Below are 18,567 nucleotides of genomic sequence, written 5' to 3' on the forward strand. Positions count from 1 at the left end.
GGCGGAATGCGTGCTTTGTGCCATTGTACAAAGGCAAAGGGGATAAGAGTGAGTGCTCAAATTACAGAGGTATAAGTTTGTTGAGTATTCGTGGTAAATTATATGGGAGGGTATTAATTGAGAGGGTGAAGGCATGTACAGAGCATCAGATTGGGGAAGAGCAGTGTGGTTTCAGAAGTGGTAGAGGATGTGTGGATCAGGTGTTTGCTTTGAAGAATGTATGTGAGAAATACTTAGAAAAGCAAATGGATTTGTATGTAGCATTTATGGATCTGGAGAAGGCATATGATAGAGTTGATAGAGATGCTCTGTGGAAGGTATTAAGAATATATGGTGTGGGAGGAAAGTTGTTAGAAGCAGTGAAAAGTTTTTATCGAGGATGTAAGGCATGTGTACGTGTAGGAAGAGAGGAAAGTGATTGGTTCTCAGTGAATGTAGGTTTGCGGCAGGGGTGTGTGATGTCTCCATGGTTGTTTAATTTGTTTATGGATGGGGTTGTTAGGGAGGTAAATGCAAGAGTTTTGGAAAGAGGGGCAAGTATGAAGTCTGTTGGGGATGAGAGAGCTTGGGAAGTGAGTCAGTTGTTGTTCGCTGATGATACAGCGCTGGTGGCTGATTCATGTGAGAAACTGCAGAAGCTGGTGACGGAGTTTGGTAAAGTGTGTGGAAGAAGAAAGTTAAGAGTAAATGTGAATAAGAGCAAGGTTATTAGGTACAGTAGGGTTGAGGGTCAAGTCAATTGGGAGGTGAGTTTGAATGGAGAAAAACTGGAGGAAGTGAAGTGTTTTAGATATCTGGGAGTGGATCTGGCAGCGGATGGAAACATGGAAGCGGAAGTGGATCATAGGGTGGGGGAGGGGGCGAAAATCCTGGGGGCCTTGAAGAATGTGTGGAAGTCGAGAACATTATCTCGGAAAGCAAAAATGGGTATGTTTGAAGGAATAGTGGTTCCAACAATGTTGTATGGTTGCGAGGCGTGGGCTATGGATAGAGTTGTGCGCAGGAGGATGGATGTGCTGGAAATGAGATGTTTGAGGACAATGTGTGGTGTGAGGTGGTTTGATCGAGTGAGTAACGTAAGGGTAAGAGAGATGTGTGGAAATAAAAAGAGCGTGGTTGAGAGAGCAGAAGGGGGTGTTTTGAAGTGGTTTGGGCACATGGAGAGGATGAGTGAGGAAAGATTGACCAAGAGGATATATGTGTCGGAGGTGGAGGGAACAAGGAGAAGAGGGAGACCAAATTGGAGGTGGAAAGATGGAGTGAAAAAGATTTTGTGTGATCGGGGCCTGAGCATGCAGGAGGGTGAAAGGAGGGCAAGGAATAGAGTGAATTGGATCGATGTGGTATACCGGGGTTGACGTGCTGTCAGTGGATTGAATCAAGGCATGTGAAGCGTCTGGGGTAAACCATGGAAAGCTGTGTAGGTATGTATATTTGCGTGTGTGGACGTATGTATATACATGTGTATGGGGGGGGGTTGGGCCATTTCTTTCATCTGTTTCCTTGCGCTACCTCGCAAACGCGGGAGACAGCGACAAAGTATAATAAAAAAAAAATAATATATATATATATATATATATATATATATATATATATATATTTTCAGATTCTGAGATAAATGAAAATCTAGCTATGAAAAAGGGCCTGCAGCTGCTGTTTTATTTGTGATTATCATATTCAGATGGCATACCTTGAATTCTAGTAATTATGACTTAATAGCAGCTGGCATTGCACTTTTATATTAATGTAACATTATTGCCGAGGACTTAAATCTCGTACATTTTTTTCAGTGCATACCAGTAGTGAATTGACTTTATTTTTCTCTTTCTTTGTGAAGGGTTGGTCACAAAGGAGACAATTAGTAACTTAACCATCAAAAGTACTTATAACAATGTTAATGAGATGTACAGGCAGTAATAAGCACAATGTGATTATTGATGATGGGAGTATGCATTTCAGATGAGACTTTATGTAATTTCTAAAGAGCTTATACTGAACGCTTTTAGAAACCTGTTACTTGCTAGGATATATATGTGTGCTTATGGTAGCCTTTTCAGAAAGCTATAAATGCAGTTTGGATTTAGTAGATGAACATTGCACTCTTAGTATATTAGACTGACAGCTTAGATTAAGCTTCTGTTGTATAGTTTACATTACAGCATGTGATGCTTGAATTTAAAAAATGTAGAGCTCTGTGAATAAAGTTTTTGATTCTTATTATAAGAAATTTATAGCAATATTTAATCAAGTTTTGTCTAATAAGGTGATTGTTAATCCATTGCTATGTTAACAGGAGGGCTGATTGGAGGAGTAGCTACACCATTAGCGATGGTGCCCCCCAAGATACCACCTCATGGGCGCAGTCTTTCTCAAGGCCTCACTGGACAAGGGGAACACGGACAAGTTGGAGGGACTCCACGCTCACGTCGCAACCGTGACTCTTTCTGTGAGGACATCCAAGGGATGAACATGAATATCACCCAATGTGGACCAAAGGTTGGAGGTCGGCAGCCTGGAGGAGATTGTCAGAGGTGTGAAGAGGAACCACTCCTTGCCAGAGCTCCTCCAGCACCACTAAATGCACATGTTTTACCCCCTAGATTCTCAGTAGCTCAGATGCGTGCTAGTAGTAAATCTCAAACACCAACTCGTGCAGCTATGCTGCAGATGAAGCCACAAAGCTCTGTAACAACACCCAAAACATATTCACAGTCCCGTCCTCGTACATACCGCCCAGATGAATACAATCTTCCTCAAAACTCTTATGCTCCAGTTTGGGCCCGCTCACAAAATGGAGGTCATGGAGGACAACAGGGAAGTGGTGGAGGCAAAAGGTCATCTGGTCGCAGTCGCACATCCCCAAGAAAAGAATGCGAAGATGGTCATGTGCGACCTATTGATGCTAGTAAAGGTGCTCTAAGTGGTGGACTTATCCTTCCACCAGTGCCTCGCCACCACCATGTTGAAGAAGCTGGAGTACGTCATAAGTTACGCACCTTTGCTAGGCATTACAGTGATGATAGTCTGCATGGATCCTCTCACAGAGATCTTCATTCTACTCGCATCCACTCCTCAGCTGATGAAATCAGCTCTTTGAATCGTTCACCAAGTCTCAGCTCCTCTGATGAAAGTTTCTCTCGTACTGATTTTTCTCGTACAGATGCTGATTCTCCTTCCCCTCAACATGCTCCTTCCCTAAGTGATGAACGTTTCAAATATATGTTTGGTGGCATGAATCTTGAGGGAGCTATGGCACCAGGTTTTAGAGAACTATCCCCTCAGATATACTCTGATTATTTATCTAGTGTAAAAGCTTCCAGTGATGAAAGCTCTTTGCGGTTAAATAGTCTTTCACGTGATTCTGCAACTTATTCTTACCCTAGTGTACCTGGGTTATGGAGGGAAACTGACATTGCTAGTCCAACTGATGAGGAAAGGATGCGAAAGGATGATGTAGTGATACCAAAGTTAACTGCTGAATTCTCGAGTGACAAAGTTAAACGTAGTAAGCACAGTGATAAAGTGGACATGGAAGTAACTCCCCATGTTGATAATTGTGTGAGCCATAGTGCTTCCCCATGTAGTGAGAAAGTTAGACCAGGGTGTAGATTGAGCTATGTAGATTGTGATTTGAATTCGCCTTCAAGAACTAGTGCGTCTGGCAGCACAAGTCGCATGCGTAGTTTGGAAAGAAGTCCTAGAGAAAGCACAGCAATGACTCCAGACAGTGTAATTATGATACCTAAAAAGCGATCTCTTTCAAGAGAAGAAGGAATGAAGATGTGCAACCATATTTCAGCAGATCATGAACCATCTCGAAAGCGGAGTTCAGAACGTCAGAAAAGAGATGGAGAATGTCAAACAGACCCTAGAAGCCATCATCATAAGAATAGTGCAGGGGAGATTAAGACAGTAGAGAAAAACAAGAAACTGGAAAGATCAGCAACGTTTGAGGGAATACCAGAGGACCCAAAGTCTGCTCAGCATAACAGCGAAGGTGGAAGGTATGGTAGTAGTGGTCAAGGTAGAGAGAATGAAGGGGAAGGGGGGGCACAGCAACACCTTAGCTCTGATATCAGCAACAACAATTCAAGTAACAGCTTTATGGAAAATTATGCAGGTAACACCTTAGAAGGTTACTCAGCTCTTCAGAAGGCTGCTAGACTCCAGGAGGATGAGCTGAACAATGTGCTTGCCTCCCCTGATCATTTCAGATTGGAGCCACTCTCTCTTGAACAACATGCCCTCAGCCCACACACAGCTGAGCCAGTGAGCCTTGACCCAGTATTGCTTGGCCTCCATTTTGACCCTTGTGTTAACCAGACTGTGCTACAGCTCACCTCTGCTTCTGTAGATGGGGAAATACAGCCCCGCCTACTGGCCAAACCCCAGCCAACCAAGCGTTCTCTGGCTGACCCATTGCCGTTAGACCACAGAGCCAAGGCTTCACGTGGCCTTCTAGGTCACAAGTTTCCTCTGGAGATCCCGGCCCCAGAGAAACTCACTCCACACCAGAGTGTGCGGAGATATGTTGGCTCCAGGTAACCACTGCGCTCTTGCTGTTGTTGCTGCTTCTCCACTAACATTGTCTATGTTAGTAAATTATACAATGTCTTTGTATATTGATTTATATATAGTACCTATTGGTACATATATTCTCTAAGAGCACTTAATATGTCAGTATGTGTTGGAGTATGGACATGGTATGATTTACAAATGTAGCAGTATAGAGGTATCCCTTGTGTATGGTGCCACCAAGTCCAAATTAATTTGAGGCTTTTGCATATTTCCTTTGATTTCATATTCACTCACTAGCACATGCATATGTCATTAAATACTTTGAAGAATATTGATATAGTAGATTATCTTCATTTTGTAGATTTATATTTAACATCAATCATAGTGATGAGATGTATAGTACAAAGCTCCTTTTGCATTTGTATGTTCAAAGACTAACACTTAGTGTGGCCTTGTTGCTCAGTATGTAAGGGACTCCTGGTTGTGAGTTGCCTGCCTGCCTGCCTGCCTCTTATCTTCACATGTATTTAACATGATATCTCAACAGTTTTGATGCCAAAACAGATAATAGATACTAAGGTATACCATATTACAGTTACCATTTACTTTACAGAATTAGTAAATACATTTCATGAGCTTGTGCTCACAAAACTACATCAGGTTCAGTCATTCTATCCAAGCAGCCTTTTCATATACACTTTCATAGAAGGAAGAAGATCAGATGGATTTTCTCATCAAAATTATTTGATTTTCCATAGATGTCTTCATTTATTCATATATTTATATTCTCAATTAGCCCTTAACCTCCAGTAGTCTTGACAGAAATTTTTGTTGTGGGTTCCAAGAATCACAAGCAGTAATCTTTGCCAGATTCGTTTAAACTTCTTTGCAATATTTAACATGTAATATTTTGACAATTGTATGGTCCCCAAGTGTTGCGTAGTTCATAATAGGTGCTTTGTTTAGAGACTGTCACTCTCTTGAAGCACTTCTGAAATGTAAATATTTGTATGATTATGTAAATATATGTAAATGTGTAAATGTTTTTATTTAAATGTGTAAATGTTTAAGTAAATAGGAACAGTGATAATTGTCACTGAGTGAATTTGCCTTCTAAGGCTCACCCCTTTTTCCATCTTCCTCCTCCCTTCCTATCATGCCTCCACCACTTTTGCCAGGTGATTTACACTTTAGCTACATCACTTTACTGTGGTCACATAAGTTGTGTTAGCTCACTTATTGCACATACCCTTTGATATACCTGTAATTTTTGATAGATAGTGATAATGTTATTATTCATTTTGCATCATATGGCTCCATGCCCAGTCTACATCCACCACTCCTCCAACGTCCCATCACCACCTACCTACATTGGGTGATCTGTGCATTAACTTCAGTGCTCTAGCCATATAGGGCATGTTAGCTCACTTGTTTGTACATATCCTTTACTTATACAGATACACCACCAAATTTCTGGCAAGTGATGGTTCAGTACCTCCTTTAGCCCAGACAAAATTACGTGAGGGAACTTGAAATTATTGTGGCCACCAGACTAGTTTACTGGGTGGCCACAGATGGCATTGTGTGTAGGGCGTGCTTATCTGCATTCTTTACACTGCACTTGTTGGTGATGATACCGCATTTCTGTGATTCCTAGCTTATTTTGCTTAAATTCAACCCTAGTTATGGCTTCTAAGACATATGAGAGTGTCTTTTATGGTGTCCAACGTAAACACCAGTCCATATCAATCCAAGAGAAAGTAGAGCTGTTGAAAAAAATGGACTGTGGTGTTTCAGTGCATAAACTGTGTGACATATACAGTATTGGTTCAACTGTTTATGATGTAAAGAAGCAAAGGGAGAAAATATTGAAATTCTATGCAGACAGTGATTCCAAGAAGCAAATGACAATTAGAAAAATATGAAAGATGGTAAGAGTACTGCGCACGATTGAGTGATGATGGAATGGTTTCAACAGCATCAGAGTGATGGAGTGGACTTGTCAGGTAGCATGATAATGAACCAGGCTAAGTTGTTCCATAAAGAACTTAAATTACAACATGAACATGACTATAGTGAATGATGCTTCAAAGATTCAAGAAGTGTCATGGAATTTCCATGAATAAATTGTGCAGAGAAAAGCAGTCTGCAAACCATGAAAGAGCTGCTGAGTATATGGACAAATTTGCAAAACTCATATTTGATGAGCGCCTCGGTCCTGAGTAGGTGTATAATGCAGATGAATACTTTAGACACTTGGTATACTTTAGACAATGGGAGATGTATAATTAGTGGGTTAGAAGTGTGTTGATAAATTTTTATAACATGGCCACAGTTGGTCCGGCAGAATGGTTAATCTGGCAAGGCTTTGGAACCAAGAGTGCCGGAAAATCCGTGGTGTACCTGTACATGTATTTCCACCCCACTACCACCATTGCTGGATGATTTTCGTGTTAACTTCAGCTCTATACCATAGCCATAAAAAGTTATGGTAGCTCATTTTATTGTGCATATCCTTTAGTTTACATGTATTTCTTTCATAGATGGTGACATTTATATCATCAAATTTGCATCATGGGTCTCTTCACCTCACTCTACCTCCTCCACCCCTCTACCATCTCACCACCTGCCTTCAGTGGATGATTTATGAGTTATCTCCATCACTACACCTTGGCCAAATTAGTTATGGTAGCTCACATTGGGTATATATGTCCTTTACATTTACTTGTATTTCTTTCAAAATCAGTGGTAATTCATCATTGAATTTGTTTCATCAGGCTCACCACTCTGCTCTGTTCCACCGCTTCTCTATCATCCCAGTACCACTTGCACAATCTACACATTACAGTCTCCCTAAGTAAAGATACGGCAATTACTATTAAAGATAAGGCTTTTATGGATCATTTTTTATTTGCAGAACAAATCCTAAAACTTGCTTATGATGGGGATATTGCAAGTCTGGCAGCATGGTAGTCTTAGAAGTCAAATGGCATGATTTGCTGCCTCAGCTACCCCATGGTATTGAGTAGAGGGATGAAACTTTTGCCTACTATCCCTGTCATTTGCTTTTTTTCCCCCATTAGTGAGGTCACACCAGGAACAGACAAAGGCCATATCTACTCACATCCATTCTTTAGCCGTCATGTGTGATATACCAAACAACTGTTCTATGTAATGTTCTGTTTAATATTTTTCCTCTATCATTGATCCTAAGAAGTTGTTGAAGAAGGGAAATGCCTGTATTTTTTTCTTGGAAGCAAAAGAATGTGTCTACAAACAAAACTTTAATACCATTTGGACACTGCATTTTTCTTCTTTCTATCACCATTCTTACCCAAAAAGTTGGGTTTGGTTGACCTAGGATAACAGTAACTTAAGGTGACTGATAACCTGATGAAGAGTGAGGTGTTAGATTATCAGCCACCTTACTGGTCTTTCTAGGTCAACCAGGCCTAGTTTTTCAGGGAAGGATGACATTAGAAAGAAGAAAAAGAAAAGTGTCTGGATGGTGAACCAACCTTTCCAGTATGTCTTCAAATCTTGCCTGTATTCTGTATTCTTCTCAGCAGAAATACAAGCATTTTCTTCTTGAGACAGTATCTTAGGACCCATGGATAGTAAATGGTTGAGGAAATATATTGCCCACAACAAAGATAGTGAAGATATCACTAAGCACAAGGACAGTGAACAAAAGTTGCATCCTCCACTCTCAACAGTGCTGGGTAACTGAGGCCGCAAATTATGCTATCTGACTTCTAAGATTATACCATGCTGTCAGACATAGAATATCCCTACCATAAGCAAGTAATAGGATTTATTCTGCAAATGAGACCCAACACATGAGAGCTTTATTCTAAACAGTGATTGTCACTTTTTCTTCATGGTAGAATTACATAGTTTGGGTAATTTTGTTGAGTGGGAGTGGTTGGCCATTGAAGGTGAGGAGAGGATGCAAGTTCAATTTATATCTGTCAGGAGTTAAGAGAAAGAGAGAAAGTAGACTTCCCTGATGATTCAGGTATTCTTTTATGGATGAGCCAGCGTTCTAGTTATGTGATGTCGTGTTACATATTTCTTGTTACTTGTGCAGTGTCAGGTTACTGGAATGTAATTGTGAGATCATCTGCATATGAGAGAAGTTTCGTGCTGTGTTCTTCAAGAAGTGATGAAAGGTCATTTAGAGAGAGATTGAAGAGGGTTGTAGAAAGAGTTGCTCCTCGTGGAGCTTTATTGTAGGGCATAAGGATTTTGGAAGTGAAACCTGTGTGAGTGATTCAATCGCTTCTCCCTCTTTCTTAGCCTTCCATCTGTATTAAGGCTAAAGGTCCCCAAGTTCCTAATTCTTCTTTGTAAATTTCACCAAACCTTCCATCAAAGTGCTCAAGTTTGTGGCTACTGAACTCCACTTCCCAGTTTTTGTTCCTAAAGAAATGGTTATGTTCTACAGTATGTAATTTCCATTATTATATCTCCCCTTTAATTCTGGTCTCACCTCAGCTCTTTTTACATCATCATATTCCACATAATCATACTCAAGCATTACATAATCCATTTTTCCAATTGGTGTGCCATATTTGATATTCTCGGTTTGTGTACTACTTTGTGTGAAGATAAGACCTAGGATGGTGTTCAGTCCCTCTGATTTTACTATGTTCAATGATATGCTGGTAAAGAAAGTTTTTCTTTATACATTCAAAGAAATGTCTCCATGGCTTTCTGTTTCTATTAGAATAGCCAAATTCCCCCAATCTGTGTCTTTTTAACATAGTTTCCTCATTATTACTACTTTACATCTCAGGGAAGTGCTCATTTTACTGCTTCATCTACCATCCTGATTGTTCCATCATTGTCATCACAGTATATTTATTCCAGTTCATTAAGTGCACTGCCTTCTTGCAGTTACTGTTCTCATTATGTATTGTTTGATGATCCATCTTCCAGTTTTTGTGAAACTTCAGGCTGTCCTCCTCCTCCTCTTGTGACTTCTCTTACCAAACTCCAGGAATGTCTATTGCATTTTCCCTGATACATTCCTTAAGCTCAGTTCTGTACCATTTACCACGAGTCCATATTCATTTGTAATGATTACTTTCAGTCTGACATTTCAATTGCTTAACATTCTTTACCCCTTTGCAATATTGTTGGGGCTGTTTCATTCCCTTGCCATATTTGCCTCGCTTTATTTGCCTTTTATCCATATTCTTTGCTTCTTTCTCTCTTTTCCATTTATCTGCCACCTTTGAATTCCACCTTATTTTAATGTTTCATGCCTGTCTAAAGGTACGTCCTGGCTACATGACTCCATGTCAAACATAACTGTCACTTGTCATCTTATTTGATTATATCCACCAATCCTCCTTATTTCATTTCTCACAAAAGTTGCATTTTGGCATATCTATAGCCCCTAAATGTCCTTTCATCAGCATTTTTTCCTTTTCCACCCTTTCTTCTTTGTCTGAAATATGGTCTTCCACAAATTCATCAGAGATTTATATCCCAATCTCCTGATTTATTGATTTTCCTAATTTTGATGCCATCCACTATCGTGCTATATTCTTCAGTGTTGATTATCACCCTCCATGTCTCTGGCTTTTTCTGAAATCTCCTTTTTTTTTATCAAGCACTGATTTTGAATACCCTGCACTTTTTTAAACTTTCCATTTACTGATCCTTAAGTTCTATGGTTGTTTTGTATCAAACAATGCATATTATTCTCAACTTTTTTTTTCATACTTGATCGCTGTTTCCCATGTTAGTGAGGTGGCAAACATAAGCTCATATTAGTTACATCCACACACGTTTAGACACCCTAGTCTGGGTCTTCAAAAAGGATGAGCACTACCTGCTTGGCTCTTTCATCTGTTACATCTTTTAGAAATAGAAATACAAGAGGGAAGGGTTTCCAGCCCATGCTCCAGCTCCTTTTATTGCCTTCTGCAACATGCAGGAAATATAGAGGTAGAAGTCTTTCTCCCCTATTCCCCTGCGATAAATTCTCCCTAATGCTTAACTTGATTCCCTGTGTATATCCATTAGTATTCTTTGGTCTCTATTCTACTGCATCATTGTTTATGCTCTGAGTTTGTTTATCAGCCTTAGAAATTGCTCCTGCTCATACTTATCATAGTTTCTGTATTTTGTGCTGTGGGCATTTACTCATGTTGACCTTTACTTCATAAAACCAGCCTGGTGTGCTGGCCCAACAATATCTTGATTTATCAGTGGCTTAAATCCAAGGAAGCCAGCAACACAATCTGGATAGATTTTACACCAGACACGATTCATTATGGTTGATGTCACTTCTTGCCATGCATCAGACATATTGTTGATAGCTTTCATTTTAAAGTAGGCATGCCAAAATTTCTTTACAGTAGGCTTATTTTCACCATCTGTGAATTCAGATGATTACTGTAAGTTGTGCCATAGATAGTACACTTTAAATGGTGCAGTAACTCACTAATCCTTAAGTTGAATCAAGCTAGTTGTGATATAGTGGCAGAAAAATTACTAGAATATTGTCTCTCAAGTCATCCAGATTAGGTAGGAGACCTGGAGCATTGTCAAGGATCATCAGGACTTTGTTTTCAAGGGTGTTATTTGTAAAATATTCCTGAACAGCTGGGCAGAAATATTCAGTTAACCACTCTTGAAACACAATTGTTGTGACCCAACCTCTTTAACATAAGTACCAGATAATGGGGAGATGATATGTAGAGAATTCTTTGATAGATATTAGAGTCTTACAGTGATACACAGGTAAGGGCTTTAGGTTTAGATTTCCTTCAGCATTACCATCAAGGAGTATCATGTGATTTTTGCCAGTCTTGAACCTTGGTGCTCTTTTTCCTTTCTTGGAATGTAAGTTATTTTTGGCATTCATTTCCAAAATAGGGCTGCCTCTTCTTCATTAACTGTGGTTTCAGTGCATTACACATGACAGCTAGAGATTGAGTGTGAGCAAATGTGGCCTTTTTTCTTTTCCTGGTGCTACCTCACTGTGTGTGTGTGTGTGTGTGTGTGTTGGGTGGGGGGGGGGTGGTGTTGGGGGGGTGTCCAGTGTGGCAGGATAGAGACAGGAATGGATGAAGGCAGCAAGTATGAATATATACATGTGTATATATGTATGTCTATGTCTGTGTAAATGTAATTGTATGTATATGTGCTTGTAATGGTGTTTATGTATATATATATATATATGTGTATATGAGTGGTTGGGCCATTCTTCGTTCATTTCCTTGCACTACCTCACTGATGTGGGAAACAGCAGTTAAGTATAATTGTAATAATTGTAAAATATCTGCTGTCATTTATGTTCCCCTTCTTCAATTATTTTTCTAGTAAGCGGGTAAGCAGCTACAGCTTCTACATTTGCACTTGCTGACTCACCTTTAATCTGTATCTTTTATAAGTTTAATTGCTTCTTACACTGCTCAAGACACCCACGATTGCTATACAAGTTTCACTTTCAGCACTAGTATCCTCTTTCTGTTTAGATCTTCAAATGGATTGAAAGCTTTTTTCTGTATGGTCAGCAATGTACATGGAGAGTTGAGCTTGTATTAATCTTCCATTTAAATGTTCAGCAGTCTCTCCATATTTTCCATTTTGTTACTTCTGTTACAAGTTGACGTTTTAGCAGCTAAAGGTGTTACACTTTGAGCACAAAGCACATGCTTTAATCTTTTTTGTGGTACTATGAATTGTTTGTACAGTTTTAGTTTGCAAACCAAGAACTTTTCCAATGGCCACAGCTTGCTGTCCATCTTCAAATCTCTTTAACACTTGTAATTTTTTTTTTCTACTTCAACAGTTTTCTTTTTTTTATGACTACAGACATGGATGGTACATATTTCACACTTTGCACTCATTGTACAAGGGCTTGATTGAACTTTTGAATGGTAATATGGTAAGAATGTTATTCACCAATGATGCCAAAACAGAATTGAAGATGGCGTGAAAAGTAGCATAATCTCTCAGTCGCTAAGCGCTTTCATACCTCATTTTTATTTTATGTTCAAAGGTTTATCTTAATTTTTCACACATATTTGCCATTTCCTGCATTAGCGCGGTAGCACTTAGAACAGAAGACTAAGCCTAAGACAGAAAATTCTCACTTGGCCCCCTTCTCTGTTCCTTCTTTTGGAAAAGTAAAAATTGGAGGGGAAGATTTCCATACCCTTGCTCCCTTCCCTTTTAGTCACCTTTTACGACATGCAGGGAATACGTGGGAAGTATTCCTTCTCCCCTTTCCCCAAGGTTGGTGAGGATATTCAATGTATGTATGGTCCATGGTGAAGTTCCTGAGGATTGGCAGAATGCATGCATAGTGCCATCGTACAAAGGCAAAGGGGATAAAGGTGAGTGTTCAAATTACAGAGGTATAAATTTGTTGAGTTATTCCTAGGAAATAATGGGAGGGCATTGATTGAGAGGGTCAAGGCATGTACAGAGCATGAGATTGGGGAAGAGAAGCATAGTTTCAGAAGTGGTAGAGGATGTGTGGATCAGGTGTTTGCTTTGAAGAATGTATGTGAGAAATACTTAGAAAAACAGAGGGATTTGTATCTAGCATTTATGGATCTGGAGAAGGCATATGATAGAGTTGATAGAGATGCTCTGTGGAAGGCATTAAGAGTATACGGTGTGGGAGGTAAGTTGCTAGAAGCAGTGAAATTTTTTTTATCAAGGATGTAAGGCATGTGTATGAGTAGGAAGAGAAGAAAGTGATTGGATCCCACTGAATGTCAGTTTGCGGCAGGGGTGCGTGATGTCTTCATGGCTGTTTAATTTCTTTATGGATGGGGTTGTTAGGGAGATGAATGCAAGAGTTTTGAAAGGAGGGGCAAGTATGCAGTCTGTTGTGGATGAGAGGGCTTGGGAAGTGAGTAGTTATTGTTTGCTGATGTTACAGCACTGGTGGCTGATTCAGGTGAGAAACTGCAGAAGCTGGTGACTGAGTTTGGTAAAGTGTGTGAAAGAAAAAAGTTGAGAGTAAATGTGAATAAAAGCAAGGTTAGGTTAAGTAGGGTTGAGGGACAAGTTAAGAGTGAGGTAAGTTTGAATGGAGAAAAACTGGAAGAAGTGAAGTGTTTTAGATATGTGGGAGTGGATTTAGCAGCAGATGGAACCATGGAAGTGGAAGGGGTAGGGGATGGGGTGAAGGCTCTGGGAGTGTTGAGGAATATGTGAAAAGAACTTTATCTCAGAGAGCAAAAATGGGTATGTTTGAAGGAATAGTGGTTCCAACAATGTTATATGGTTGCGAGGCGTGGGCTATAGATAGGTTGTGCGAAGGAGGGTGGATGTGTTGGAAATGAAATGCTTGAGGACAATATGTGGTGTAAGATGGTTTGATTAAGTAATGAAAGGGTAAGAGAGATGTGTGGTATTAAAAAGAGTGTGGTGGTGAGAGCAGAAGAGGATGTATTGAAATGATTTGGTCACATGGAGAGATTGAGTGAGGAAAGATTGACAAAGAAGATATGTATGTCAGAGGTGGAGGGAACGAGAAGTGGGAGACCAAATTGGAGGTGGAAAGATGGAGTGAAAAAGATTTTGAGTGATCGAGGCCTAAACAAACAGGAGGATGAAAGGGGTGTAAGGAATAGAGTGCATTAGAACGATGTGGTATACTGGGGTTGATATGCTGTCAATGGATTGAACCAGGTCATGTGAAGCATTTGGGGTAAACCATGGAAAGTTTTGTAGGGCCTGGACGTGGAAAGGGAGCTGTGGTCTCGGTGCATTACACATGACAGCTAAAGACTGAATGTGAACGAATGTGGCCTTTGTTGTCTTTTCCTAACACTACATCATGTGCATGCGGGGGGGGAGGAGGGTGCCATTTTCATGTGTGGTGGGGTGCCGTCAGGAATGGATGAAGGCAGCAGGTGTGGATGTGTACATATGTATATATGTATATGTCTGTGTATGTATGTGTCTATACTTTGAAATGTATAGGTACGTATATGTGCGTGTTTGGGCGTTTATGTATATGCATGTGTATGTGGGTGGTTTGGGCCATTTTTTCATGTTTCCTTTTTTTTTCTTTTTCCAAAAGAAAGAATGGAGAAGGAGGCCATGTGAGGATATTCCCTCGAAGGCCCAGTCCTCTGTTCTTAATGCTACCTCACAAATGCTGGAAATGGCGAATATTATGAAAGAAAGAAATATATATATATATATATATATATATATATATATATATGTATATATATATATATATATATATATATATATATATATTATTTTCTTTTATTATACTTTGTCGCTGTCTCCCGCGTTAGCGAGTAGCGCAAGGAAACAGATGAAAGAATGGCCCAACCCACCCACATACACATTTATATACTTACAACTCCACACACGCACATATACATACCTATATATCTCAACGTATACATATATATACGCACACAGCCATATACATATATACACACGTACATAATTCATACTATATGCCCTTATTCATTCCTGTCGCCACCCCACCACACATGAAATGACAACCCTCTTCCCCCGCATGTGCACGAGGTAGCACTAGGAAAAGACAATAAAGGCCACAATCATTCACAATCAGTCTCTAGCTGTCATGTATAATGCACCGAAACCACAGCTCCCTTTCCACATCCAAGCCCCACAAAACTTTCCCTGGTTTACCCCAAACGCTTCACATGCCCTGGTTCAATCCATTGACAGCACATCGACCATGGTATACCACATCGTTCCAATTCACTCTATTCCTTATAACCATATAACATTGTTGGAACCACTATTCCTTCAAACATACCCATTTTTGCTTTCCAAGATAACGTTCTCGACTTCCACACATTTTTCAATGCTTCCAAAACTTTTGCTCCCTCCCCCACCCTATGATTCACTTTCGCTTCCATGGTTTCATCCACTGCCACATCCACTCCCAGATATATAAAACACTTCACTTCCTTCAGTTTTTCTCCATTCAAATGTACCTCCCAACTGACTTGTCCCTCAACCCTACTGTACCTAATAACCTTGCTCTTATTCACATTTACTCTTAGCTTTCTTCTTACACACACTTTACCAAACTCAGTCACCAGCTTCTGCAGTTTCTTACCCAAATCAGCCACCAGCGCTGTATCATCAGCTCTTATTCACATTTACTCTTAGCTTTCTTCTTTCACACACTTTACCAAACTCAGTCACCAGCTTCTGCAGTTTCTTACCCAAATCAGCCACCAGCGCTGTATCATCAGCGAACAACAACTGACTCACTTCCCAAGCTCTCTCATCGCAACAGACTGCATACTTGCCCCTCTTTCCAAAACTCTTGCATTCACCTCCCTAACAACCCCATCCATAAACAAATTAAACAATCGTGGAGACATCATGCACCCCTGCTGCAAACCAACATTCACTGAGATTCAATCACTTTCCTCTCTTCCTACTCGTACACATGCCTTACATCCTCGATAAAAACTTTTCACCACTTCTAACAACTTGCTTCCCACACCATATATTCTTAATACCTTCCACGGAGCATCTCTATCAACTCCATCATATTCCTTCTCCAGATCCATAAATGCTTCATACAAATCCATTTGCTTTTCTAAGTATTTCTCACAAACATTCTTCAAGGCAAACACCTGATCCACACATCCTCTACCACTTCTGAAACCACACTGCTCTTCCCCAATCTGATGCTCTGTACATGCCTTCACCCTCTCATTCAATACCCTCCCATATAATTTCCCAGGAATACTCAACAGACTAATTCCTCTGTAATTTGAGCACTCAACTTTATCCCCTTTGCCTTTGTACATTGGCATTATGCAAGCATTCTGCCAATCCTCAGGCACCTCACCATGAGTCATACATACATTATATATATATATATATATATATATATATATATATATATATATATATATATATATATATATATATATATATATATGCGTAAGACAAGGGAGCAAATGGGAACTTCAGTGAAGGGTGTAAATGGGGAGGTGATAACAAGTAGCGGTGATGTGAGAAGGAGATGGAATGAGTATTTTGAAGGTTTGTTGAATGTGTCTGATGACAGAGTGGCAGATATAGGGTGTTTTGGTCGAGGTGGTGTGCAAAGTGAGAGGGTTAGGGAAAATGATTTGGTAAACAGAGAAGAGGTAGTAAAAGCTTTGCGGAAGATGAAAGCCGGCAAGGCAGCAGGTTTGGATGGTATTGCAGTGGAATTTATTAAAAAAGGGGGTGACTGTATTGTTGACTGGTTGGTAAGGTTATTTAATGTATGTATGACTCATGGTGAGGTGCCTGAGGATTGGCAGAATGCGTGCATAGTGCCATTGTACAAAGGCAAAGGGGATAAGAGTGAGTGCTCAAATTACAGAGGTATAAGTTTGTTGAGTATTCCTGGTAAATTATATGGGAGGGTATTGATTGAGAGGGTGAAGGTATGTACAGAGCATCAGATTGGGGAAGAGCAGTGCGGTTTCAGAAGTGGTAGAGGATGTGTGGATCAGGTGTTTGCTTTGAAGAATGTATGTGAGAAATACTTAGAAAAGCAAATGGATTTGTATGTAGCATTTATGGATCTGGAGAAGGCATATGATAGAGTTGATAGAGATGCTCTGTGGAAGGTATTAAGAATATATGGTGTGGGAGGCAAGTTGTTAGAAGCAGTGAAAAGTTTTTATCGAGGATGTAAGGCATGTGTACGTGTAGGAAGAGAGGAAAGTGATTGGTTCTCAGTGAATGTAGGTTTGCGGCAGGGGTGTGTGATGTCTCCATGGTTGTTTAACTTGTTTATGGATGGGGTTGTTAGGGAGGTAAATGCAAGAGTCCTGGAAAGAGGGGCAAGTATGAAGTCTGTTGGGGATGAGAGAGCTTGGGAAGTGAGTCAGTTGTTGTTCGCTGATGATACAGCGCTGGTGGCTGATTCATGTGAGAAACTGCAGAAGCTGGTGACTGAGTTTGGTAAAGTGTGTGGAAGAAGAAAGTTAAGAGTAAATGTGAATAAGAGCAAGGTTATTAGGTACAGTAGGGCTGAGGGTCAAGTCAATTGGGAGGTGAGTTTGAATGGAGAAAAACTGGAGGAAGTGAAGTGTTTTAGATATCTGGGAGTGGATCTGGCAGCGGATGGAACCATGGAAGCGGAAGTGGATCATAGGGTGGGGGAGGGGGCGAAAATTTTGGGAGCCTTGAAAAATGTGTGGAAGTCGAGAACATTGTCTCGGAAAGCAAAAATGGGTATGTTTGAAGGAATAGTGGTTCCAACAATGTTGTATGGTTGCGAGGCATTGGCTATGGATAGAGATGTGCGCAGGAGGATGGATGTGCTGGAAATGAGATGTTTGAGGAAAATGTGTGGTGTGAGGTGGTTTGATCGAGTAAGTAACGTAAGGGTAAGAGAGATGTGTGGAAATAAAAAGAGCGTGGTTGAGAGAGCAGAAGAGGGTGTTTTGAAATGGTTTGGGCACATGGAGAGAATGAGTGAGGAAAGATTGACCAAGAGGATATATGTGTCGGAGGTGGAGGGAACGAGGAGAAGAGGGAGACCAAATTGGAGGTGGAAAGATGGAGTGAAAAAGATTTTGTGTGATCAGGGCCTGAACATGCAGGAGGGTGAAAGGAGGGCAAGGAATAGAGTGAATTGGAGCGATGTGGTATACAGGGGTTGACGTGCTGTCAGTGGATTGAATCAAGGCATGTGAAGCGTCTGGGGTAAACCATGGAAAGCTGTGTAGGTATGTATATTTGCGTGTGTGGACGTGTGTATGTACATGTGTATGGGGGGTTGGGCCATTTCTTTCGTCTGTTTCCTTGCGCTACCTCGCAAACGCGGGAGACAGCGACAAAGTATAAAAAAAAAAAAAAAAAATATATATATATATATATATATCCCTGGGGATAGGGCATTAAGAATACTTCCCACGTATTCCCTGCGTGTCGTAGAAGGCGACTAAAAGGGGAGGGAGCGGGGGGCTGGAAATCCTCCCCTCTCGTTTTTTTTTTTAAATTTTCCAAAAGAAGGAACAGAGGGGGCCAGTTGAGGATATTCCAAAAAAGGCCCAGTCC

At 40.4% G+C, this 18,567-nt stretch overlaps 1 protein-coding gene across 6 annotated transcripts in view; it reads left to right on the top strand.

Moving 5' to 3' along the window:
* Positions 1–18,567, top strand: part of LOC139750214 (adenylate cyclase type 1-like) — an 836,862-nt gene that overhangs the window by 752,234 nt on the left and 66,061 nt on the right. For 5 of the 6 annotated variants that reach the window (XM_071664687.1, XM_071664690.1, XM_071664689.1 and 2 more), the window contains one exon: positions 2,294–4,541. In XM_071664687.1, the coding sequence (XP_071520788.1) occupies positions 2,294–4,541 (2,248 nt within the window). The remainder of the gene's footprint in view (positions 1–2,293; positions 4,542–18,567) is intronic. The other variant, XM_071664693.1, reaches the window with a different exon arrangement.

Source organism: Panulirus ornatus, chromosome 9 (assembly GCF_036320965.1).
Source record: "Panulirus ornatus isolate Po-2019 chromosome 9, ASM3632096v1, whole genome shotgun sequence".
Taxonomy (NCBI): domain Eukaryota; kingdom Metazoa; phylum Arthropoda; class Malacostraca; order Decapoda; family Palinuridae; genus Panulirus; species Panulirus ornatus.